The sequence below is a fragment of the Mytilus californianus genome, unplaced genomic scaffold (genome assembly GCF_021869535.1).
Source record: "Mytilus californianus isolate M0D057914Y unplaced genomic scaffold, xbMytCali1.0.p SCAF_3, whole genome shotgun sequence".
Lineage (NCBI taxonomy): Eukaryota > Metazoa > Mollusca > Bivalvia > Mytilida > Mytilidae > Mytilus > Mytilus californianus.
Genome location: NW_026262679.1, coordinates 96,578,033 through 96,605,984, shown reverse-complemented (window position 1 = coordinate 96,605,984; position 27,952 = coordinate 96,578,033). Strand labels below are relative to the sequence as shown.

The 27,952-nt window shown below is 31.3% G+C and overlaps 1 protein-coding gene and 1 long non-coding RNA gene across 4 annotated transcripts in view; one reads left to right on the top strand and one right to left on the bottom strand.

Annotated features, from left to right (window-relative positions):
* LOC127733296 (SH2 domain-containing adapter protein F-like) overlaps window positions 1–27,952 on the bottom strand; it is a 42,402-nt gene that overhangs the window by 12,435 nt on the left and 2,015 nt on the right. The window contains exons 1-3 of one of the 2 annotated variants that reach the window (XM_052242657.1): window positions 17,969–18,644; window positions 16,485–16,602; window positions 1,399–2,364 (exon numbers count right to left, since the gene is read on the bottom strand). In XM_052242657.1, the coding sequence (XP_052098617.1) occupies window positions 1,399–2,364; window positions 16,485–16,602; window positions 17,969–17,986 (1,102 nt within the window). In that variant the 5' untranslated portion in view covers window positions 17,987–18,644. Of the gene's footprint in view, window positions 1–1,398; window positions 2,365–16,484; window positions 16,603–17,968; window positions 18,645–27,952 lie in introns of those variants that run through there. The other variant, XM_052242656.1, reaches the window with a different exon arrangement.
* Window positions 7,713–26,849, top strand: LOC127733325 (uncharacterized). 2 transcript variants are annotated; one of them, XR_007997075.1, is made up of 4 exons: window positions 7,713–7,963; window positions 15,809–15,866; window positions 18,658–18,741; window positions 25,056–26,849. It is a non-coding gene; the product is annotated as an uncharacterized LOC127733325 (long non-coding RNA). The 2 variants fall into 2 exon arrangements; XR_007997076.1 differs by lacking the exon at window positions 15,809–15,866 and having other exon boundaries at window positions 7,725–7,963.

The following is a 27,952-nucleotide window of genomic DNA, read 5'->3' as shown; positions in this document are numbered from 1 at the left end:
AGCCCTGACATACGCTTCAATTTAACAAACAAACAAAAAACATCAAGGTTTTGAAATTGATATAAATTTTTACTTGGCCCACTCTTAAAATAATATTCGTTTGATGTTGCCTACCCATGCCTCATAGGGTTCGGTAGGTAAGTATGGGTTTTATTTTTTTATGGCCAACAACATAAGTAACATGTTTAAGACAAGAAAACGTCATTAGAGCAGGAAAATATATATTCATATACACAGATGATGCCCCTGCTTGCATATAACTTTATAAAGGGACAAAACTCAAATTCCGAACTTGATCTGTGTTTTGTGGTAATACATACATGTAATAAGCATTGTGTATAAGTTTCATAACATTTGGTTGAGACAAACTTAAGTTAGAAAACGGAAACGAAAAATTCAGCAATTTTCCAATTTGTAAAAGAGCACAACTCTAGAACAGTACGAGTGACACCACCCAAATTCAAACTTGAGATGTGTTTTGTGGTAATTAGCATTGTGTATAAGTTTCATAACATTTGGTTGAGGCAAACTAACGTTAGAGAACAGAAACCAATTTCAGGACGTACAGAAGTATGCTGCGGTGGGGGCATACAAAATTGAAATGATATGTGTCATAAATTTTTTTCAGGTTGGCTGCTTTTTAGGTGGGTAGGTAGGCAACATCAAACAATTTCAATTTTATTTTTGACCTTGTTATACAAATCTAATATTAAGCATCTTTTTTGCAAGACTTTAATATTAAAGTAAACATCTATCAAAAGATCATTTGTAGTATTCCTTGCAGTATTTTTTTCTTCATTGCACAACTTTTAAGATGGCTGAATTTAAGATCAACAATATTTTTAAAATATTTAGTTCTGCTTCAGGATGATTCAGTTTGGTTCAAAATTGTTAATATATATAGATTTTTCAGATCTGGCAAAAGACTATGTGGGGTATACATCAATGAAACAGCAACCAAGGTAAGAAAAACAACCCCAAAACATCTAGGTCAACATTCATATATAGATTTAAAAGATAGGCATGTGTCTATACCATATAAGGATCATTAATTTTAATCTGAAGTAGTGAATAAATTTAAATCTGGCAATGATTTGTCATAAAAATGTACTTAAAGAACAAACTAGAGGCTCTAAGGAGTTTGTTCCTATGAATTATGAAAAGTATGGTTCCTGTCAAATTTTAAAAAACATGGTGCTTTGAAATGGCTTTATAATGTCCCCCAAAAATTAGAATGACAATACACACATTGTCATGCAAAATACACTGAACTTGTTATTATATATAGACATCATAAAAAAAATCAAGCTATAAATTGTTATGATATGAAAGCTAAAGTTAAAATCTTAAATCATAACCAATTCTATGAAATATGAGAATACAATATTTATCATTTACCTGAATGATGAGATGTCCGATTAACAAATTGATTTTTATCCCATGTTTCTTCATATGTTTGTATATTTGGCGGTGGGGGTGCAGGAAAACTTGGCACATCCATATGATCGTGACTATTTGGTAATTTTGGTGATTTTGGTGAAATTGCAGCACTATTAAATCGTTTTTCTAAAGCTTTTACTTTTTCACGCTGTTTAATATCCCACGGATCCTCATAGGCTTCTGAATACACTGGGTTCTCTGGATTTCCATTTTTGACCTTTGAACTGGGTTCAGGTTGACCTTTCAGTACTGCCCATGGTTCCTTGTACTCATAAGTATCTCTTCGCTTTACTAAGTTTTGCTGTCCCTCACTCATTCTCCTGTGAGCTTCCTGTACTGTACTTTCTAATTTTTGTTCCCTAGGTTTTAAATCCCAAGCTTCTTCATAAGTTGCTGAAGTTGAATTTGAAGTTGAAGTTGATACAGGTTCTTCATAATCATCTGAATGAGACTTTTTACGATATTCTTTTTTAGCCTTGTCCATAATCTTGTCGAATTTCAACTGGCTATCAGTTGTGTCCCATGCATCCTCATAAGGTGCAGCATACACTGTAGTCTCTTTTTTATGAACATCAGGATTTGTTTGCAAACTGGGATCTTCATTTTCACTGTGTTCATGTATAATATGTTTTTCTGTCTGAATAGAAGTAGGATTAGGTATTACCTGCGCCATTCTGTTTTTACCACTGTTTGTGACCCACGTCACAGTATGATCATATTCATCTGGGTCCTCAACTCCCGAATCTACACTTGTCCCACTTAATGAAGTACAAACTTGTTTACTTCCTTCAGTATAAGTATGGCGGAAACTTTCCTTTTGTGATTTGGATAGATGATCGTTGTCTTCAAGAGGTTTAGCTAAAGAATAAGTAAGATCCTCAACTGGAGCAGAGAAACGAGGTCCTCCTCCTCTACTTCTTAAAGCTGTAAGAAAGAAAAGACTGAATAAATATCGTATTAAAGAAAAAATTTCACCTGAAATATTTATATGAGATATCCAGATATAATAAGTATAACATGTTCATAATGCAGTAATTTCAGATGTGTCATTAAATATTCTGAAAGACAATAGAACTGTTTGCCGCAGTTTAACTGAATTTTGAAGTTTGAGGAAAAGTCGAATTCAAGATAAACTTCATCCCCCTACCCAGCTTTCTGTAAAAAACATTCTATATAAAAAAGAAATTAATAAAATTGAGAATGGAAACGGGGAATGCGTCAGAGACAACAACCCGACCAAAGAGCAGATAACAGCCCAAGGCCACCAATGGGTTTTCAACACAGCGAGAAAATCCTGCAACAGGAGGCGGGCTTCAGCTGGCCCCTAAACAATAATGTATACTAGAAGTATTAATGTAGTTTTTTTGGCATTCAGATTTGTTTCCTCTTGACCTATTGCAAAAAGTTACTATACATCCAAAGAAAATCAACAAGTGGTTTTAAGAAGATCAATTGCTACTAAATTGGATAAATATCTATGTCTTCAATGGTAAAAGTCAAAGGTACATATACAAACAGAACAAACTGTAACTCCTGTTCACAGAATATTTAGTACAGAAATGTCAAATAAAAATATGAGTGTGTATTAATACAGGATTCACAAATGTTAAAACATTTGATGTGACATATTTAGTAAAGTCACATGTTTTGTTTATATCTTAATTAATTACAAATCTTATATTTTTTCATATCTACAAAAGTCTTTACTGTAATACTATCAGCATTGTCAAGATTGAAAACAAAAATCACCAGACTTTTAATTTGGTAAGCAAGACGCCCATTTTGTCTACACAAGACTCATCAGGAGCGCTCAAACACAAGACTCATCAGGAGCGCTCAATTTAAAAACAGTTGGAAGCCTAACATATTTCAAAGTGGAAAACCAAATATCCAAGTAATAAAAAAATTGTTCCAAATCTGGCTACACCTTCATCTATGCCTAGGGGTAGACTAACATTTGTGTTTGGAATTACCAGTTTTTTAAACATTTTTAAGGACATGTAACTTTACAGAGAATGACCACATCAATGAGCATATTCACAGTGAGTTCTAGACAGTTGATTATTCTCTGTGGATCTCCTGTAAATTTTTGTGATAATATCTGGCAAATACTGTAAATTCAGAAATTATTGCGTGCATTTATTATTGCGATTTTTTCATTTTAGACTAAAATGCGATTTTAATTTTTGCGATATTGAGAATAAGATGTTTAATTCATATAAAAAAATTCAAAACGCGAGTTTAAATTATTGCGATTATAACCCTGACGCATTTTTCGCAATAATAAAAACATCGCAATAATTTCTGAATTTACAGTAGACATATAAGTGCCAATAGTGTCAATATCTGACAAATAGACATATAAGTGCCAATAGTGTCAATATCTGGCAAATAGACATATAAGTGCCAATAGTGTCAATTTTTCAAGGTTTATGCAACATCATACAGCAGATTTTAAAACAATTTTACGATTAATTTCTCCTTTATTTATTTGATTTCTTAATTTACTAGAACAATTTACAAACTTTCAAACTATAAATATTTAAGGTGGTACCCAACACCTTGACTAATATTAATTTGGCTCGTTTAATTTTCATAAAATTTTGACCAAATGTTTACTTTGACCCTTTGACAAAAAATATAAAAATTTCAAAAAATTTGAACCAACCACTTTATCAGAAAAATTTCATTGGTTATATAGCAGTTTGACAAACACCAATTTTGATCATTGAGAAGCTTAATATTTCCTTAACAATACAACGTAATTAAAACGTTTAGCTGATTTTTACAGAGTTATCTCCCTGTAGTGTTAGGTACCTTAAAATGAAAGATATTAAGATTTATTTTTTCTCCAACCAATAAATCCTTATAAGTTTAAATAAACTGCAGTTTAACAATTTATTTAAGGGATTTGCCTTATCATGGTGCAGTTCTTGACCTTTTCAAGATTTCTACTTGAAATATATCATGAACTTGTAAATAAATTTCTGTCTTAACTGAACCCTTAGAACATGTGTTAGAAACAAGCCTACACGGAACTGCTGTATAAATACTTACAATGAATATACTTATATGATATAGCCTATTCTAACCAATACCTGTCTATATTAGTAGAACAAACTATTATGTCCAAAAGAGTTTTATTTAGTCAGATTTAATTGTAGTTACCTCATAATTATACACATTTATGTATCATGTCTATATAAATCTACTTTTCTTCTTTAATACAAAGATTAGTAACACACTTATGAGTCATTTAAAATCTGTGACATTTTTAACATATTTATTTGTATGTGGTCATTTTGTATACAATCAATTTGACATGCTTGTATTATCCATGTCAATATATCTATGCATGTTATATTTACATTTCCACCCCCTCATGTCAGGAAATATACATAATATTTTAAAGTTTTTCCTAAAAAATACTGAATTTGAATCTTAAAATAAAGTTATCATATTTAACTAATTTCAGCCCTAACCTGCAGTATTGGTGATAATACATAATTCTAGCAGTTTAAAGAAAATGTGTAAGAATGTCAGTCCTCATTTTACATCCATTTTTTAGCATGTTTTTTTTTTCTTAAAAGAATAGCAAATGACACACATTATTGGGTTTTTGGGTAATTTTTGGGAAAAAATATGTGTTATAAATCTTGAGACCCCAGCAGAAAAAAATCCATCACATCTATTCAAAACCTTCCCTGTAGGTCAAACAGGGACTAAGATATTTATAAAGAATAAACAATTGACCTTTCAAATTCTCTATTTAAAAGATAAATAAAGTCACAAGATTTACAAACGACTTATATCATTTTATTCTGTCTTAGTAATACTTTCAAGTTCCGGATTGTCCTATTGTTTTATCTTATACTTAAACCCATTAATTAAATATTTGGATTATACTTAGAAGAAATTACCTCTATTTTCTTCCCTGTCCTCGAATAACACAAGGAAACAATTCAAAATATGTCCTCATGTTTAAATAACTCAAAAAATTTACCTGATCTTCTTTATAAAGTTTGTATAGCTATCCTAGACCTTGATCATAGTTGAACAAAAGTCATGTGTTTATAATTCAACATTCAACTTAGGATCATTGAAAAAAGTAAAAAGTAAAAATAGCTGTTTACTTTGTAAATAAGGAAATTCATCCATACACACATAAACTATTACGAATGATTAAAATATTTATGATAACTAATGAAACTCATATCACCCAAAGGGGATAAAATATATTACATGTATAATAATAGATTCCTTCGGGCAAAGACGTGTATACATAATATTGTGTTTACATTAATGAAGATCTCAAGTGGAAAAATACATTATAATGGGGTGAAATGCTAATCTTTTCTTTATTTAAAATGACCATTGTGAGAAATTTAGAACATTTAAATAAAATAATGTGTAAAAAAAAACTAATTTTCTAAAAAAAAAAAAAAAAGAAGTCAGTTTTTAGAATAAATTTCAATCACATGTCCATATTAAAAATTCTAATTATGAATGATCAGCTAGAAGGAAATATTATAACAACACTTGTTTGGAAGTCATGGCAGAAGTATTTGTCAACAGTCATACACTAGGATTAAAAGTAAATGCATATTTTCATGACTTGGTTATACAGAAGTATTTAAATAAAAAAAAAATTATGTCTAATTACACAATGTTTGAGGAGAAAGATCTTAAGTAGTTCCATACAATTCATATGAATTCATATTTAGAGCTTGACATAATTATTGTAAAGAGACTCTCATATTGTTATAGAGTATGCCCTGTAAAAAATGTCTTCAATTTTTTTTTAATTTTGTGTTGCATTTGCATATATCCAACAACTTCTTTTATTCATTTACAAGTCTATAGGTCTAAATACTAACTTCATTCAAGGGTTTAGTCCTACTACTAAATCTAAACTTATAATTATTTCTCACTGTAGATTTTTCAGAAAATTTCTATTATTAGTTCATTAATTTGTAGTATTTTTTTCTATATGTAGCCATTTCCAAAAAGTCCATTTCATAAATAAGGAATCTTTGTGTTAAATATATATTTTTAAGCAAGTTATTTCCATTACAGCAAGCATATGAAGTTATTCCAATATTGACAATTGAGGATGAATGATATTATATTGAGTACTTTTTAATCTCATTTATATTGGCACATTATTTTTGGCCAACTTATAATAATCTTTCAATGATTGGTAATTTGTCTATCCAATATGTCAAGAACTTTCTAAATCTTCAAGAGTCTAAAAATTTGTCAACAAGTTGAACTGTGATCTATGGCTCACTAATGATACCCCAAAATAAGTATTTTCTAAACAGGAAGTTGATGAGCAATGTATGTGAAAACTTATCACTCTGTTAGCATGCTCACATGAAGCTTCATGCTAAATTTTAGAAAGTTCTGATTTGTAGTTCCAAGGAAAAATTTGACAAAAATTTCATTCATGGCCATTTTGTGTAAAAATTGTAAGATTATATAAAGTTTTCAATAAGCAGGAAGTTACTAACCAATGAAAATACATCAAGTGGTATAACATGCTCACATGAAGCTTAATACCAAATTTCAGAAAGTTGAACTGTTCGTATTTTCTGAGAAAAATGTGACAAAAGTTTCAAACATGGCCATGTGTAAGAGTATATTCCCTGGAAGGATGTTGATGAACAATGAATGTGAAAAAGCATCACTAGTTGTAGAATGCACATGAAACCTAGTACCAAATTTCAGTAAACTCTAATTTGTAGATGAAGTTCCTGAGAGAAATGCAACAAAATTTCATGGGACAGACACATATAATAAAGGATGGACAGACAGGGGTAAAAAAGTATACCCCTTTCTTTAGGAGCTTGGGTATAAAAAGTATGCCAGAATACATGGGAGTGAAGGAAGGATAGATATGGAAGGTAAACCAGTACAGCCAACAACTTCAAACTGCAGGAACAGTGGACTGTGGAACTATATAATAAAAAAAAAAACAAAAACAAAAGTGGAAAAATTCTTAAAGAAGTATGCATAAAACACATAACTGTGTAGAGAAGGACAAACCTATCACTTCCATAATCATGACAATTAGTGGAAAGAAGCTACTGTTTATGTATGTAGCTTTTTCACTTTTTTACATATTCTGGAAGAAAGGTGTATTAAAGTTGATAAAGTTAGAATTCAATACAAACCTTTGATTTCTGAAAACAATACAAATTGTTGATTAACAATCCACTAATCATCCAGATATTAAAGTAAGCCATATATGTAATAGTCTATTTGTTCATATCATGCAGTGCCTACTTCAAATAAACAATTCATACTTTTCCGCTGGCACTTGAAAAACAATCCCTTGGTCATAAAGTTATATTAAAAAACACCAATAATACGTAAATCTTGTCTAACCTTATTAGAACCAAAACAGTTGTGTTATTATTGCTCCAGGCAAACTTGTATGTCATGTCTCGGAAATGAATAATACTGTCAACAACTCTCAACAATAACTTTCTTTCAAGGAGGGAATTCCTGATTATAAAAGGTTCGTTCTTGATTTACTTATGTACTTGTTAAAGAGATTTCAATTATGAAAACATGCATCTTTTCTTGTCAGATTAAAAATTAGTTTGGAATTTATATAAACAAAAAACAACAAAAAAACAATAAAAGAAAAGAGTTCCTAAAGGCTTGCACTACATTTCTTTTGAATTGACCATACATTTTCAGAGAAAAATTCCATAGGGTTTTATATCAAGCATATTCTGTTGTGCAGCCAATTTGATTTTAAGTGAACTATCACAAAATATTTCCCTGTGACTGCATGATCTAGCATTTGACCATGTCAAAAAAGGAGATGTGATGTACATGTCAAGGTGAACATATACAATCTTCAACAATAGATGTGTGTCTTCACAATATTTGTCAGGCTTTTAATTGCCAGGTGTTAACATGAATTAAAAAAATCTTTTAAGGGGGAGGAATCCAGGGAGCTTATTCATGAAACATTCATTAACTAAGGGACCCATTAATAACTCCGTTAAGTTTCCGCTAATTTCAATTCGTATTCACAAAGTCTCCGTTAATTAACGCACCCGTTAACGTCTCCATTAAATGTTCCGTTAAGCCCGACATTTATTGGGCACTTTTAAAAAGTGCATTGTATATAAATTCAAGTTTCATAATATTTTTTATATGCAAAACAAACACAAATATGATTTTTTATTTCAAAGAAAACTGCAGAACAGTCATAGAATTAAGCAAGATTACAGAAAACTCAATATTGAGCAAATGTTGAGTAGGGGGAACCCAAGCATAATCAATTTCTGTCGTCGCTATGAATCAAGCGTAATCCAATGATAAGTTCTGTGATAAGTATATGTATGAAGGGCCTATTATGACATCGACTAACTTAACTTATAGTCACGGTAAACTGACACACACACACATGTATTTTTAACGGTCATCCAAAGTGATCATTCGGGTTATGGAAGATTGAGATTGGTTTAGTTATTTATGCTTAACTAGTTGTACATATTTTGTATATATACATCTAAATTATATTTCATTTTACAGTTCTTTTTTGATTTTCTTGTCACATACTAAGTAAGTATAGGGCTAATTAACAAAAATATTGAAATGAATAAAATATAAAGACAATTAAGAGAAAAAGTACAAACAGTGAAAAACAACTAAATTATAAAGTGTATAATCAAATGGCAAATTATTTTTACTTGTCAAACTATTTATTTTTGCGATTCAAGGACCCCAGCAAAAATGAGAGGTTTTATATTTGCGATTCGATGAGATCCCATTGAATTTATACAGTCGTTGGTCCAATTAAGTTGTTTACGTTTTTTGTATTCCTAATCGTTGATCAAATGACCTACAACTCTATTTCTGTGATCGAATAAAAGAAATTATTCTTTATTGGCATAGTTTTGAGTTTATGGAAAAACGGAAATTATTAAAAAAATAGGGTATAAAAGAAGACGTTTTATTTCCATTCATTGATTTCACAAGCAGCACATTGTTTTAGAAAAAGCAGAAAAAATAAATTTATCTGGGAATAATCCTGTTTATTTCAAAAATAAAAAACATACAAAAGGGCATATTATTATTGGTACCACCATGCCATCCTTGTGTCTAGTGTAGAGAAGATTATAGATGATTTTCATTTGGCATTCATCAATCAAGTTACAAACAGAAATTAATATATACTGCAGCTGTGCTATTTGCGCAGTCAACTTGCATTGACCGTATATTCATTTGTGATATACAGTCACTGACCGTATATCGCCTTGTTTGTGACGTTGACAAAGTGCTTCCGTAGAGTTTTATTTATGACTTCAATAAAAAATACAGGTTCACGGAAATTTTACGTCGTCCGCTCCAAATTATAACATGCTGGTTTTTCCTCTAAATATTTCATTTGGAACAGTTATAGAAGTTGCAGTATATAATGATGAATAACCATAAATTGTCTCGAAATATAAATTTATTTGTACTCGGCTCAAAACAGGATAGAAATGCTCAGCAAAGCCTTGCTTTCTAACTGTTGATAAGCCTTGTACAAATAAAATTTATATTTCGAGACAATGTATGGTTATTCTATATCTGTTTTACCAGGAAGTGACGTGATAACGACCTTGCTCTATCATTAGTCTATGTGACGCAATAAGCAAGTGAGTGAATTTTCACTCTCGCTCAGGGGATCGTAATATAATCAGATGTCTTTCAAGACCAACATTTTTCTTGAAGGCGTTGTAGCTACAGAGCTTTCTATCAATGCAGATATGCATTTTGAGTCTCCATGGATCCCCTTAGTACTGATACAGATTGCTTTTGCATAAAAATGTATGCCTATAATAGCTTGTAGAAGCTAAACTGCCAACACATTTTATATTCTTTTGTAAGAAGTTGAGGGAATGTTTACTCGTGTAGCAATGTTGACTCAAAATATGCTTCCTTTATAAAATGAAAAGATGAACTAAAATCTTTAAGCCTACGTCACTATCTGATTATACACTTTGTTATGCCAAAATGCGGAGGGAATTGCCTTAGTTCTGAAAGGGTGGCTGTGTTGTCCTTTCCCACACACCAAGTAATAGTTTACAAACATCCTGAAAGAAGATCAGGATAAGCCTCATCTACTGTTGTAGTCTGAGATTAAAAATTTCTTTTGAAAGGCTTAAAATATCTGAAAATTTCTAAACTATTTCTATTTCTAAAAGAATTGTATGATCAAACACATGAAGAATGTTTTATATTTGGATTCAATGACAAGAAGTCCTTTACAGCTTGTAGTATGCTTTTAATGCCTTGTCATACAATTCCCTTTGACCGAAGGAAAGAGATCGAGATGCACTAAAATGTTGATCACATTCAATAAATATTTCATTATTATAAAGCGCTTGATATGCCTGTCAGCTTTTTTAAAAACAAGCATCTTATTATTGTTTTATTGGGTGAAATTCTAAAACACCAGCCTTTGTAATAGTACTTAATAGATTAAGTCCTTTCCTGATCTTTCCTGAGGATGAGAAAATGACAATATTATCATTTGCATATAATAAACAATGGTCTGCTCATCAATTACCAAAGACTGGATTAGGTGATTTTTGGAGACAATCAAGAAGGTAATTTTTGAATATTTTAATAATTTTAAAGGACCTTTAAAAAGTCTGTCGCTCTATCTTTATGATAGAACACAAGATTTACTCAGGGCATACGATACTCTTAATGATATTGTAAAAGTTTGAACCTTACCGATTTTTAATAACTTGAGTTTTATTCCTTGGTGAATGACAATATTGAAAGCCTTCTCTAAATCAAATAAACTGTTGCGCCATGAGCGCATGATACGCCCGTCACATTTTCAAGGAATAAAGTTCAATAACTTCTCAATGTCATATCCGAAATTTATAAAAAAAAACTAAAGGGAGGTTATCTTAATAGATATAAATCAGTCACCAAAGTTTAATGAAAACAGCTCAAAGCACTTTAAGGATATTGTCCGAAAACTTGAAAATACCCCTTTTTTAAATGAATAAAAACCCATAAATAGTAAACGTAACATCTGAAATTTATAAAAATCAAAAGGAGCTTACGTCAATAGATATAAACAATTTACCAAAGTTTCATGAAAACTGCTGAAAGCATTTTTGAATTATTGTCCAAAAACTGGAAAATCCCCCTTTTTTTAATGAATAAAACCCTATAACTAGTAAATGTAAAATCTGAAATTTATAAAAATCAAATGGGATTTTAAATCAATAGATATAAACAATTCAACAAAGTTTAAGGAAAACTGCTCAAAGCATTTTTGAGTTGTTTTCAGAAAACTGGAAAATCCCCCTTTTTGTAATGAATAAAACCCCATAACTCGGAAAGGTAAAATCTAAAATTTATAAAAATCAAAAGGGAGCTCATGTCAACATATATAAACAGTTCATCAAAGTTTCTTGCAAATTGGTGAAAGCGTTTTTGAGTTATTGTCCAAAAGCTGGAAAATTACCCTTTTTGTAATGAATAAAACCCCAAAATTCGGAAACGTCAAATCTAAAATTTATAAAAAACGAAAGGGAGCGGCCCAGCCTCACGTCAATTGATATAAACAATTCACCTAAGTTTCATGCAAATTGGTTAAAGCGTTTTTGAGTTAATGTCGGACATGTTGACGACAGACGGACGGACAACAGTATACCATAATACGTCCGTAAACGCGCGTATAAAAAGCAGGAAACACTTTTTCTTCTTTTGTGCTACATTACTTATCATCAATAATGGTCTTAAGAATGATCGGATATGGTGCTTTTTTTTAAATTGATTTGGCTATCATTTATGATAAGATTCTTATCTAAGGACCTGCAATGACACTGAGTTTTTTTAACAACCTTGATAAAGTGTTCAATAATTTATTTGTTTTTATGCCAGAAAAAATTCATTGATATTAGGAAATCTTCTACTGTACACACAAGGTGTGTTAAAAGTTACTGTTGGTGGTCACTTTTACTGTTAATGATGGTAATTTAGGCTGAAATGTATCTGTTTATATTCCAGAAGGAATTTTTTTTTAAAAGACACGGATACAAGATTACAAGCTTATTTGCCAGTCAGGGCCCTTGAGGGGCAGTTTATTCAACACAAACATTAATGATTCAAGCAAATTTTCTAAAAGAAAGGTAATCTTAAATTTTCTTGTATAAACAAAAATCAAAATACTGTTTTTATATTATCAATTTAATCTCATTATACCTGAATCCAGAAGAAAACAAAGTTTTTTTCAAAATGCTGTACAATTTAGTGCTTGGGGGAAAGTTTTAAGAAAATTACTATTTGAGTTGGAAATAAAACAAAATAGCTTGGAATTTGTGCTTATAAAATTAGGACAATCATCAATGAAATGTATGTCATCCTCTACCACATTTAGATTACATGTATCACAAATACATATTTGACATACATTGTACTAATCTATCCATTTCAATTTTTAATTTATATTGGCTAAATTGGAATTTTGTAATCCTTGTTTAGGATTTATCATGTCACAGATCAGAGTGTTAGCAACTTGAATTATCAGCAATCACCCTGATTCACAGTGTTTCATCACTGAACACCTGCAAAAGTGATAATAAACTGAATCCCCATGTTTACTGTACCTCATGTCAATTTCCAGTTATCTCCCTTAGTCAACAGTTTGAAATAACTACTTTATTATCAGCTTTCAATTAAGTATAGATAAACAGCACTTGTTTAGTATTAACTGAATTTATAAAAAAAAAAAATTTTTTTTTATTTTAATATACTTAATATTGCCCAGTGTTTAATGGGATTTTTTGAAATTTAAAAAAATTTAAAGTAAGGATTGAGGAAAATTCTCTTTTCAAATGTTACAGTGCTTTTCAAACAAAAGTAATTCAATGGCTTATACATGTAGTTCGAAATAAACTGTTGACACAAAGATATGTCTCGTGTTTTGTAATTTTGATGGTATAATGCAAATGTTGAATTAAAATGGCAATATCTAAAATTTAAACTTTGCAAATCATTCAATGTAAATGAACCCTGACTGAAGTTGCAGGGCCAAATAATCTCCATGGAAATGTGAAATGCCAATGCTTATAAAACTCCATACCAAATACAATTGACTTATAATAAGTGGTTCCCTTAAGTGTCAGACTACCAATTCAAAATCCCTATCTATTCAACCAAATTTTTAAATTTCCACAGCTTTCTAAATATTTTACCTTAAGTTTAACTTCATAGAAACCAGGTATATCCTGAATTGTACATGTATCACCTTTCTACATGTCAATTTTCAACCCATGTTTAAAGTCTTTTAATAAATACCAACGTTCCGAAGGTAACTACTACCAAAAATAACAGCTGGTTTTCTGGAAACCTTAAATAAGTATACTGTGAAGCGCATTAATTTAAAAAAATTTTTTTTAATGCAAACTCATGGACAAGTAAATTTTGGCTCAAAATGGTCTTAATATATTTCTCTTTCATCAGCAGTTTCATTTCTGCAAATTGGTTGGTTAGCTTAAGTTAACAATGACATCAAAAGCATTATTTTTTGTCAGGGAAGGACTTCTTTTACATTCATTCTAAATTGGAGTGAGTGAATTGGTGGTGTGACACCTTAAAACTAACCAAAACACAAACTTTAACTTGTAAACTATGCAAAAGTTTCAAAGTAAATGAACCATTACGAGGGGGTGGGGCCATATAATGTCCATGGAAATGAGACTTGCAAATGCCAATACAACTGCATACCAAATATCATTGACCTACCACTAGTAGGTCTCTTCAAACTGACCTAATTACAAACTAATACATGTAAACTATGCAAAAGTTTCCATGTCAATATACCATGACTAATAATAATAATAATAATAATTCCTTTATCTAAAGAGGGTTACACAGTTAGCTACAAAACTAATCTTCCCTGAGGCCCTCATGAAGTACATTGAAATATAACAAACAAAGACTGAGGGGGAGGGGCAAATAATCTCCATGGAAATGAGATGTACCATGCAATGCTTATACAACTGCATACCAAATATCATTGACCTACCACTAATGGTTCCCCTTAAACTGACCTAATCACAAACTAGTACACGTAAACTAAACAAAAGCCTCAAGGTCAATAGACCATGCTTGAGGGGGCAGGGCCTAATAATCTCCATTGAAATGAGATGTGTCAATGCTAATACAACTGCATATCACTGACCTACCACTGGTGGTTCCCCATAAACTTGACCTAATTAAAAACTAATATATAGTTGAAGGCACTGCTGCGGCCGGCCGGAAACAGCAAGCTAAAGCCTCACTTTTTTAACTTATTTGGAAACAAGACAAAGAGCACTGTAGACATTTATATGACAACTATATATATACTTTATTATAATTCTAAATATTTTTTAAATGTATCTGGATTGTGAAATATAAATATAGTGGTCTAATTTTTAGTTTCCATTGTATACCTTATATATTTTCTTAAGTTAACCCTTTATTCCCCAATGATGCCTTTACAGCTTTAGGTTTTGCCTGGAATGTGCTCAACAATGCCTCAAGGGATCGCCTGCCATACACACAACGATGCCTCAGAGGAATTATTTTTTTCATTATTTTTTAAATCTATTTAGCAATGAAATGACTGAGAAAATTGACAGTCAATGAGCATTTTCTGAAATATGTTTCTAGGCTTACTTTTGTGCAATCATACTGTTTATAATAGGGACAGTAGAAGCTTGGTACAAGCTGAGAGAAAATTAATGGCGAACACCATGGAGCCACTTCTGTTCATCAACCTTTTGGTTAAATGTTTTTATTTTCAACATGTGCTTAACCTTGTTAAAATCTAGATTATTTTTTCAGTGACCTCATTTGCATGTCAGTGCAGATATTTAGACTTGACTATAAGCAGCTATGAACACGAAATACACTTAAAGGACTGAAATTGTTCTTCATGAATATGTGACAAGAAATAAAATGTGCTCCATTGTATTTTCCCAAATAGATTAAAAACAATGCAAGTTGGTGAACTTGCATTCACAAACATGCATGCAGATCAAGATACAAAGTCTCAACAGGCTGGACTGAAATAAATACATGATTAGTGAAACAATATTTATGTTGAGTCCTGTTACTTAGTTATATTAATAGCAATAAAAGGCAATAGGAGTTAATGAACTACATTTAAAAAGAAATTAAACTAAAAGGCAAATTAGGCACTCTTATAATTACCCAGTACCCCGGTAATAAGCTAAAATTTAGTTCAGAAATTGTTTGTTGAATGGGATAATTTATGATGGACTCATGCCATTTTCTATTTATATATAAGTTTTTATATTGTTTTATATATGTATGTTCTTTTTTGAAGGTCAGCGCCTCAGGTTCAGCATGTAATGTGAGATACCATTTTGCAATTGATTTATAAGGTACAAAATTCATAAAAATAGATCAAAGACTTAAATGGCCGGGTTGCGCAGAATGTTTTTTAACCAATGGAGAATGCTCTATATATACTGAACATTTAAATATTTGAAATATCTGAAGTAAATTTTCCTCAAACAATTCTATAACAGCAAGGCACAACTTCCTTATATATGTGAAAATCTTCCTGTGATGTTTCAGGGATCTGGGTTGAAAACTGTTGGAGGAGTTGATTACACAGAGCGTGTACTCTGTTACATAAATTTTGCTGTAAAAAGACTAAGTTTCCATGTCTGGCAAAATGAGATAAAATTCCTTGGACAATTCCATAATACACAATGTATAGTAGGTGCACAACTTCAACATATATGCAATCTTCCTGTGAAATATAAGGGATCTGGGTTGAAAACTGTAGAAGGAGTTGATAACACAAAGAAGGTACCCATTTTTCAGAACAACAAACCATTTTTTCCCCCAAAACAATTTAAGCTGGGAATTCAAAGCTAAAATTTCTTATACAGTGCTACTAAGGTACTGAATGGAAAAATGTATTTATTTTGTAGGACAAAAGTATAAACAAACTAACAATGGTAAGGGGATAAAATAAAATTTAAGATGAATACCTTCTAACATCTGTCTTGTTTCATATGGATCGGCATATTCAGTTGTCCTACTGGAGGCTATTCCACCAAGTGTCTCCTCCTTTTTGTCAGGGGGTAAACAATAGTCCCCTAACTGGATCTGAAATGACATTTTATACATCCTTTACATAAAATTAAGATTGTATCCGTCCTTCAATAATTAATAATTCTGAACAAATTTTAAATAATATATCAATTTCCCTAGGATCTAAATATAAGGTAACATTCTGTACCAATTTCCTGAACGTCATTAAAGATTGAGTGTAAGTCACTTGACTTTTAGTTCATTTACTAAAAAAGAATATTTTTGGGATCTACCGTGACCTTTCGTGAGTACAATGTTACTTTTACTGAGACTAGACAAAAAACATAAAATTCATGTACATGCATCTTTATTTATAGCTTATAAAAAAAAACTTACCACACTTGTTAACAAACCAGATGAAATCTAATACTCAAATTGAATCATGAACTATGTCTTGTTTGATATTGAGTAGCAGATAAAATTCAAGTTATAGACTGGTGACAAACAGCAATACAGTGCCATGAAGTAAATTCCAGCAAAATTTTAGTAATATTCTAAATAGACATTATTTATTTACATTTCATTTTAAAAAAAACTTTTTTTCTCTCTTAAAAGTAATGTACCCATATAATTGAAAGTATTAATTTATGAAAAAATAAATACTCAATGTACATGATTTTAAGGACAGTTTGAAAACATTTATATGAAAGTTGATAGTTGATAAATTACCAAATGGAATAATCAGAACCTCCATGTCTCTATAGAAATAAGGGTGTTTGAAAGTATAAATGCAGACCCTTTTATAAACTTTAAACATCATATGATTAGGGATATCAATTTCAGCACACACATTACCTTTCAATAACACAGAACGGACAGATATATTCCGAAAATGTTTATTGTTTTTTATATCTTGATTAAGATAAAATCTAAAAAATATCCCTTGCACAAACTTAATGGTTTAAAATCTGAATCAGGTACAAGGAAATAATAAATAAATAAAACCTTACAGTGATCAAAATGAATCATTTAAATGAAGCCAGTACATATTTAGTTACTACTTGACAGATGCCACATTTGGGGACTCTCAGTCCATTGACCCATCAGCAAAAGCTACAAATCAAAATTGCAAAATTATCATTGCACACAAAATATGTTTCCTGGTTTAACCCTTTGACAATGACCTTTATCCAATGACAGATTAAATAGCCAGAGGAGAGGCCTGTCCCCACAGACCCCCTTTTTTCAGAATACCAAAAGGCCTCCTTTGTCAGCTTACAAATCATAGAAAGAAGAAATTTTAGGGGGTAAGCATTGGTAAGGGAACAGAAATACCAAATCTGCCACTGATAATTATAAGAACAGTTATGCTTTATTCTGCCCCCCCCACTATTTTCTGAAATTCTGTAAACAATCTGTGAGGTTTGGTGCATATACATACCTTGTCCTCATCATTCATTGCTCAACAATGCACAAAAAGTCTCAAAATAAACACAGAACTATTACTCCTTTTGAGAATTCCTTGTTTGTCCTTTATTCACTGATAAAATTTAGATCATTTAAAATGCATATATATGTATAAATGATGAAAATATGTAATAGTACATAAATACATAATCCATCCCTGGATGAACAGTTGCAAATGCAAGTTTGTATTTCAAGGAAGCAGATGTGTTTCCTTTTTGTTTCAATAAAATTTGTTGAAAAAGTACATTTTACACTCAAATTGCAAATACTCCATTTGTAGTAATAAGAATACAATTGTAAGTCCAACAATATGTGCAAACTTTTACTAAAGTTTTTCTTGAAAATTCATTGTTAAATTTAAAAGTATTTTTCTTTCCTCAAAGCTGTCTTTAGATACATTAACGACAGGATATCAGCAATTTGTTTTTCCTTCAATTTATTATGATGTCATTTTCTTTGTGGTTTTGTGTTACTGGATGTAGCCTAACATCCATGACTTTACCAGTAATTAGGGAGAAAACACATGTTTATAATAAATCACTACAAAAATACTGACATAAGCAGATATTCACAAATCAAGATTTCAAGTACTTGTTTTTAATTCCAACAAAAATATTATTTTCATGTTGCCCATACAACTGATACTCCTGTTTTTTAAAACAGGAAAATGAAAACTTCATTTGGGGTTTCCCATCCGGGAGAGGAAATGAATCTTTTATTATGGTAAACCTATTAACTTCTATGCAGGTAAGATTATTTAGCAGATTATGTCAATGAGTACTCAATTAACAATTTTTTTTAAAGTTCATTCTACCAGAATTCTTTTTTCAACAATATACATTTTGTACATGTATGAACATTTATAGGGAAATCAGAAAATTATTCTAATATGTAATTTATTTATCATTTTCTGAATGATACAAACATTTCCTTAAGTCTAATATTTATTACTCATAAGTTTTCTTTATGGTTTATTACAAAATTCATACAATCGTTTAAATCAGTTGCAATGATAACTTAAACAGCCCCAAGGTGTTTGATAAGCTCACAAAGTGTCTATGCATGTATATGTAATTAAATGTAATATAAAAATGTTCTCCACAAGTAGGCATGCATCATCTGATATACTTGATATCATTTTAATTCGAGTAACCAGTCTTGAGGTGATTGAGTCTATTTCATGTATATTTTGAATTAAAAATGTAGTATAAGCACTGAAATCAAAAATTCACAGACCCTTCAAGCAAACTTAAATAACACTAATAAAAAAACACATTTTTTTTTTTTCACTTTTAGTTTTTTTTAAGAATCAATTTACATTAAATCAAAGTACTGACATACTGTATACTTTGATCATCCAAAAAAATTGATGGCTGGTAAATTTATAATACAGATTTCAATCATTTTAGATTTCCAGAAGTAATTTGCAGATGTTTTTATTTCTTCTATGTCAAATATTCATGTAACCCTGGCATGTGTCCACACAATGCAGTGGTTGTCCAAAGACACTTGCTTACCATTATTATTCCTCCCTTAAATTTTTTTTAAAAATCCATGTAGCAAAGACCTTTCTTATTTTCTAGACTTTCTATTATGGCTGTTTGTGTAAAGTTCTAAATAGTTCTTATTTCAAAATCAAAACATTATCCTATTTATTTATCTTGCCATTATCTAAAAATAAAATGACAAATTCATGAATCTAGTAAAAGTTGTTTTCGGTGTCTGATATGAAAGTATGAGTGTGGTTTATATTCAAAGGGAGATAACAATTATGTTCCTCTTCAATTATAGATTAAAACTTTAAAAGTGTTATTGTACAACTTGTATAAAACTCAATGTTTGTGTATAAAAAATAACAGTAGAGTGAGAAAGGAATTATAAATTAAATGACATTCTCAAATTATTTATAAATAACTTGCATCATGGCATGCCATCAAGAGATCATTAAAAAATACAGTAATTTTTTTTATCATTTCTTAACCTTTTAAACCAAAATAATATATCGCCAGATCCCATGACCATTCATCAGCTTTGGCCAGTTTCCACACCTTTTACGGCTGTTCTTTTAAAACTTCAAGTTTTAAAATTCAAAATCTTTACAATTATTAATCAAAGATTCGAATAAAGTGCCTACATGGATTCTGCTTTTTCATCTATAAACTAAACTTACATAATTTGTAGCATACTTGAAAAAAAGTTAACAGCATGTATCAAAAATAAATCTACACAAAAAATTATAAAAATTCAACATAGGTTCATGTATTAAAATATCTCTTGTTGATAAACAGTCATCACATTATCAAAGTTTACTACTTTTTTTAACAGCCTATGAAACACCTCTGTATCATACCAATCTGATTGGAATAGATTGTGTGTGAAACCTTTTTTTACAATACTTGACTACTACTTTGTTCTGTTTTTTACAACATCAACCAATGAAATTTCTACCACTAAAGTGTTGAAGGCAGGTATTGATATGTCATTTTAAATCAAAGGAAACTGAAAAGGGTTTAACAAAAGTAGGTAAAAGAGAGCACTGTCAGATCCTCGCAAAACAAAGCATGGACACATGATCTGTATCTCAATCAGATTGATATAATACAGACTCAGCTACACATGGTCAAAGTAGGACACATGATCTGTATCTCAATCAGATTGATATAATACAGACTCAGCTACACATGGTCAAAGTAGGACACATGATCTGTATCTCAATCAGACTGATATAATACAGACTCAGCTACACATGGTCAAAGTAGGACACATGATCTGTATCTCAATCAGATTGATATAATACAGACTCAGCTACACATGGTCAAAGTAGGACACATGATCTGTATCTCAATCAGACTGATATAATACAGACTCAGCTACACATGGTCAAAGCATGGACACATGATCTGTATCTCAATCAGACTGATATAATACAGACTCAGCTACACATGGTCAAAGTAGGACACATGATCTGTATCTCAATCAGACTGATATAATACAGACTCAGCTACACATGGTCAAAGCATGGACACATGATCTGTATCTCAATCAGATTGATATAATACAGACTCAGCTACACATGGTCAAAGTAGGACACATGATCTGTATCTCAATCAGACTGATATAATACAGACTCAGCTACACATGGTCAAAGTAGGACACATGATCTGTATCTCAATCAGATTGATATAATACAGACTCAGCTACACATGGTCAAAGTAGGACACATGATCTGTATCTCAATCAGATTGATATAATACAGACTCAGCTACACATGGTCAAAGTAGGACACATGATCTGTATCTCAATCAGATTGATATAGTACAGACTCAGCTACACATGGTCAAAGTAGGACACATGATCTGTATCTCAATCAGATTGATATAATACAGACTCAGCTACACATGGTCAAAGTAGGACACATGATCTGTATCTCAATCAGATTGATATAATACAAACTCAGCTACACATGGTCAAAGTAGGACACATGATCTGTATCTCAATCAGATTGATATAATACAGACTCAGCTACACATGGTCAAAGCATGGACACATGATCTGTATCTCAATCAGATTGATATAATACAGACTCAGCTCAACACATGGTCAAAGTAGGACACATGATCTGTATCTCAATCAGATTGATATAATACAGACTCAGCTACACATGGTCAAAGTAGGACACATGATCTGTATCTCAATCAGACTGATATAATACAGACTCAGCTACACATGGTCAAAGCATGGACACATGATCTGTATCTCAATCAGATTGATATAATACAGACTCAGCTACACATGGTCAAAGTAGGACACATGATCTGTGTCTCAATCAGATTGATATAATACAGACTCAGCTCAACACATGGTCAAAGCATGGACACATGATCTGTATCTCAATCAGATTGATATAATACAGACTCAGCTACACATGGTCAAAGTAGGACACATGATCTGTGTCTCAATCAGATTGATATAATACAGACTCAGCTACACATGGTCAAAGTAGGACACATGATCTGTATCTCAATCAGATTGATATAATACAGACTCAGCTACACATGGTCAAAGTAGGACACATGATCTGTATCTCAATCAGATTGATATAATACAGACTCAGCTACACATGGTCAAAGCATGGACACATGATCTGTATCTCAATCAGATTGATATAATACAGACTCAGCTACACATGGTCAAAGCATGGACACATGATCTGTATCTCAATCAGATTGATATAATACAGACTCAGCTACACATGGTCAAAGTAGGACACATGATCTGTGTCTCAATCAGATTGATATAATACAGACTCAGCTCAACACATGGTCAAAGTAGGACACATGATCTGTGTCTCAATCAGATTGATATAATACAGACTCAGCTACACATGGTCAAAGTAGGACACATGATCTGTATCTCAATCAGATTGATATAATACAGACTCAGCTACACATGGTCAAAGTAGGACACATGATCTGTATCTCAATCAGATTGATATAATACAGACTCAGCTACACATGGTCAAAGCATGGACACATGATCTGAATCTCAACCAGATTGATATAATACAGACTCAGCTACACATGGTCAAAGTAGGACACATGATCTGTATCTCAATCAGACTGATATAATACAGACTCAGCTACACATGGTCAAAGTAGGACACATGATCTGTATCTCAATCAGATTGATATAATACAGACTCAGCTACACATGGTCAAAGTAGGACACATGATCTGTATCTCAATCAGATTGATATAATACAGACTCAGCTACACATGGTCAAAGTAGGACACATGATCTGTATCTCAATCAGACTGATATAATACAGACTCAGCTACACATGGTCAAAGTAGGACACATGATCTGTATCTCAATCAGATTGATATAATACAGACTCAGCTACACATGGTCAAAGTAGGACACATGATCTGTATCTCAATCAGACTGATATAATACAGACTCAGCTACACATGGTCAAAGTAGGACACATGATCTGTATCTCAATCAGATTGATATAATACAGACTCAGCTACACATGGTCAAAGTAGGACACATGATCTGTATCTCAATCAGATTGATATAATACAGACTCAGCTACACATGGTCAAAGTAGGACACATGATCTGTATCTCAATCAGATTGATATAATACAGACTCAGCTACACATGGTCAAAGTAGGACACATGATCTGTATCTCAATCAGATTGATATAATACAAACTCAGCTACACATGGTCAAAGTAGGACACATGATCTGTATCTCAATCAGACTGATATAATACAGACTCAGCTACACATGGTCAAAGTAGGACACATGATCTGTATCTCAATCAGATTGATATAATACAGACTCAGCTACACATGGTCAAAGTAGGACACATGATCTGTATCTCAATCAGATTGATATAATACAGACTCAGCTCAACACATGGTCAAAGTATTCATATTCCATCATAAAAATTCAACTTCTGCATTTGTGTCAACTTTTCAAGTCTCCAATATTGGACATCTCCCTCTTTATAGGAGTAATTTTTAGTGGGAGAGTATGAATAATTAATTAAACCAATTATCTGCCCATAATTTTCATGTTGCATATAATGATACAAATAGACGTAAGTTAAAAAACAAAAAACAAACAAACAGAAAACTAGATGTGCTATTAAACATATTTCACAATGTTTCTATATTTGGTTATACTTTAACAGTAAAATTGTTAATGTTTAAAAAATACTTAGATTTATTGCTGAAATAATACAGATCACGGTCTGCTTGGCCTTCATTGATTGTATTAAAATAAGATGTGGTATGATTGCTGTACGCTTTCAACAATGAGTCAAGTAAGCATATAAAAAGCCCTGATACAGACAAATGAAAACAAATCAATTATATAGTATATAAATGCTTTCACAAATTTAAAGTGGAGAAGATTAGATATGGCATTGTTAAAGAATTTAATAGATTTGTTCAACAAACAACATGTGATGGACTTATTACATGTACTTTTGATTTCTTTTTATTCATGGAAGGATATCTCACAAGGAATATATAAGATATTATTAATCATGCCACACTCAAGAGGCACTTTAAACTTTATGATCTTGATAAGAACAGTATCTTATAGGAAAAGCACTTATAAACTGAACTCAATGCTTCTACAATATTTTATAAAGTTAAAACCATATATCATTAGCCACCCACATTTAAAATTACCAAATACAGTCAGTTTGTAACGTCATCCATCAATTTGCATTTACATGCTAATATCCTGCACATAAACATGTAAATTTAGAAATATAAAAGGATATATACATTTAAAGAAAATGATATACATGATGTATTTTAAAGTACTTTCCATGTAATGCAAGTTAGGACAGAGAAATCAGACTGATAGATTAGTCTCTTTATGCCGTGCTTAGTTTTTCTTGTTTGAATTGTTTTACATTTGTGTCATTTCGGTGCCTTTTATAGCTGACTATACGTTATTGGTTTTGCTCAATGGTGAAGGCTGTACGGTGACCTATAGTTGTTAACTTCTATGTCATTTGGTCTCTGGTGGAGAGTTAATTGTCTCGTTGGCAACTATGTAACCACATCTTCTTATTTCTATACAGTATTATGATAATATGGTGGATTAAGTTTTTTTCCATGAATGTATCATGGGAAATATACCCCAATTCAATCCTTTGCACTTCTTGTGATGGTGGCAAGCTATAACCTGTTGTAGAAGCAGGCTGTAAATGTCATAAAAATTAGTTTTAACATTTACTGTGGTATTCATTATTATTTGTTGGGTACCAATTTTTCGTGAATTCATGGGTTGAAGCAAACCATGAATTCAAATGTTCAACAAGTATAAATTTCCTATAGGCTTGTATGGTTACATTTGCATAACCATGAAATCCAGTATCCAAGAAAATACAATGTTTCTTTTACTCACAATAATTGGTAACCATGAAAATAAATGAATGCACAGTATAGATACAAGTATATGTGTTGGTGATATTTTTTTTAGGAATTTGTCTATGCAAAAGTCTTCATGAACAGGTTTTTTTTTCATTCTAGGATGAAGCACTGTATGGTTTAAGGCCAGCCAAATTTGTGTGTACATGTGGAACTGATGTAGCAGGTTCAAAAGTCATTTTGGAAAATGAAATCATCCTGACCATGTTCCAAAATTAATATATGGATATAAAATTTGAAATTTTTTTTTTCTATTTTTGTCTCCCTCAAATGAAGATTTAAGAGTTCAAGATTGTGCCTTTGGTGACTTGAAGTTTGAACCCCTCAAGCAAATGTAAAACAAAATTTAAATATATAAACATTAATATGATGTAATATGATCATGATATATATATAACTGTTTTGTGAACCTCTGAAGGATTTTATTTGATATTTGATTTTCTAATTCTTGGGGGCAAAAACGTGACTTAAAAACATACCTTCTCCATTATAGAGAAAAAACAAATATATATGTAAGCCTATTCATACAAGAAAGAATGAACAATACCTCCTAATCTGTAACTACTGGCAGTTCTAATACATAAATAATACACAAGTTTTAAAATTTGTAATATATTGGACATTGTTCTTTTCTAGGACAATGTAATTTTACATTTAATATGAAAATAAGAAGATGTGGTATGATTAGCAATGCGACCTGAACTTCCTCAATAACTATGATTGCCAATGAGGCCTGAACTTCCTCAATAATTTTGATTGTTGGATGACCTGGAATTATCCACTGATTTAATTTATCAGCATTTTATCTCAAAGGTGTATACAGTCAAACCTGCTGTAGGTCACCTCTATTCAGCAAAAACCTGTCTCCTTTGGTCATCCTCTTCTTTTCCCACTGTCATGACTGTAGTACTAATACCTATATATTTTGAACTTAAACTCAAAGGTCCACTCTCTCATACGGTCAGTTTTCTCTTGTCCTTATAGTGACCTTTATAAACAGGTGTTATCATGATCAGGGTTTGAATTTAACTATTTTAACAAGGTTGTCCAAGGGACTAAAACAGCTCAAAATTGACTCATCCTACAAAAAGGTTTGCAGTCCTGAATTTAGAAATTTATCAGCTTCATGGTTATATCTGGAAGGTCAACAGTACTAGCTTGAAGCAATTTTTTGTTAATCCAAAATTTAAATGCACAAGACTAACAGATTATTGCCAGAATCAATTTGAAACCTAAATTAATCAACTGATAGGTAGCTTTCTTTCATGGTTTAATCAAATAAAATTTATATGTAACCTTAAATACTCTTATCGTAAAAATTATTATTAGTCAGCGATACATATTGCATACTGCATTATTTTCTATATTTAACCCCTTGACACCCTTGTCAGGTGGTAGTGTAGGGGGTATGATAAATCCTGACAATTGAAAAACAAATAATAAAAAAAAAAAAAAAGCTTTCTTTCATGGTTCAGGTCTAGATCTGTTAACTATTTCCCCCATGAAGAGGTATTTCTTGTATCACAGAGAACAGAGTGTGATATGATTAAGTGAAACTATAAATGCATTAATTTGGTTGACCTATCCAACAATGTATTACTTGGTACCTACTTCTTCTCAGGGGTTATAAAGATTTCTAATTTTTTCAATATTATGCAAATGAAACACTCACATCTTTTAGCCTAAAACTATTCTGTTCATCAAAATTTGATTACATTCTATAGCGTACATGGAGGACAAATAACAGAGCAAAAAATTGTTATTCAATTTCTCACTCGTATTGAAAGCTACATGTACTAGTTTTTGGGGTTAGAAATATAGTTATTTGAAACATCTCGCAGCATTCTCGCTGTATGTATTTTTTTTATTTAAATATAAAATTTCAATTTTTACATGTTTTTGGCTGATTGTTAATTTAACCATGATAACTCGCAAGGATTTTGTGATTTCAAGAGCCTGATTTTGGAACTTTTCAACTTCTTGATTATTACATGTATATATACATTTGTATATTCAGATATTTTAAGTAGAAATTCAAAACTCACTGGTGCAGTTATACTGCTCTTAATATTTTGTGATAACCACGATAATATTACATAATAAATGTATATATATCATTATATATACATGTTTTATCAGCAATGTAGAAAAGTCTTTCCACTCCCAGACATCAATAGATACATGTATTTATAAATTTGGGTGCTCACTTGTTGATTGACACTCCACCTGAATATTGACCAGATTAACACAAATACTTAAATTGTTAAACCATGGGTTTTGTGTGTTTTGCAGCACCCTGCCATACTACTGTCATACTACTGTCATACTACTGCCATACTACTGCCATACTACTGCCATACTACTGTCATACTACTGTCAGATTGAAACGGATGTGAACATGATGAGTAATTTTTAGGGAGAATCAAACCTCACAAGTTGAAGGGAGACAAAAAACTAAAATTTATTTAAATGTTGCATACATGTCTACATGCAATTTATGTAACATTTATGGTATGTTATTTTGTTTTTTATGATGAACCTGCATGATAATCAAAAAGACAAAATTTCTTACTTCAATAGTTTACACCAAACCTTAGAAAGACATACATAGATATAAGAAGATGTGGTATGAGTGCCAATGAGACAACTCTCCATCCAAGTCAAAATTTATAAAAGTAAACCATTATAGGTCACAGTACGGTCTGTCAACACGGAGCCTTGAATGCATGTGTTGTTCATTGTTGAAGGCAGTAGTGACATATAGTTGCTAACATAAAGTCTGATACTGTGGATTCATTTATTTTCATTGGTACCAATTTTTTCATGGATTGAAGAGAAAACTCGCATTTTCATGGATATTTGATTTCATGGTTTTGCCTAAGTCTGTATGATGTAGAATCCTATAGAAAATTTGTTCTTCGTTGAACATTTATATTTGTGGTTCACCTGTACCCACAAAATCCACGAAAATTGGTATCACATAAATAAAAAAATGAATC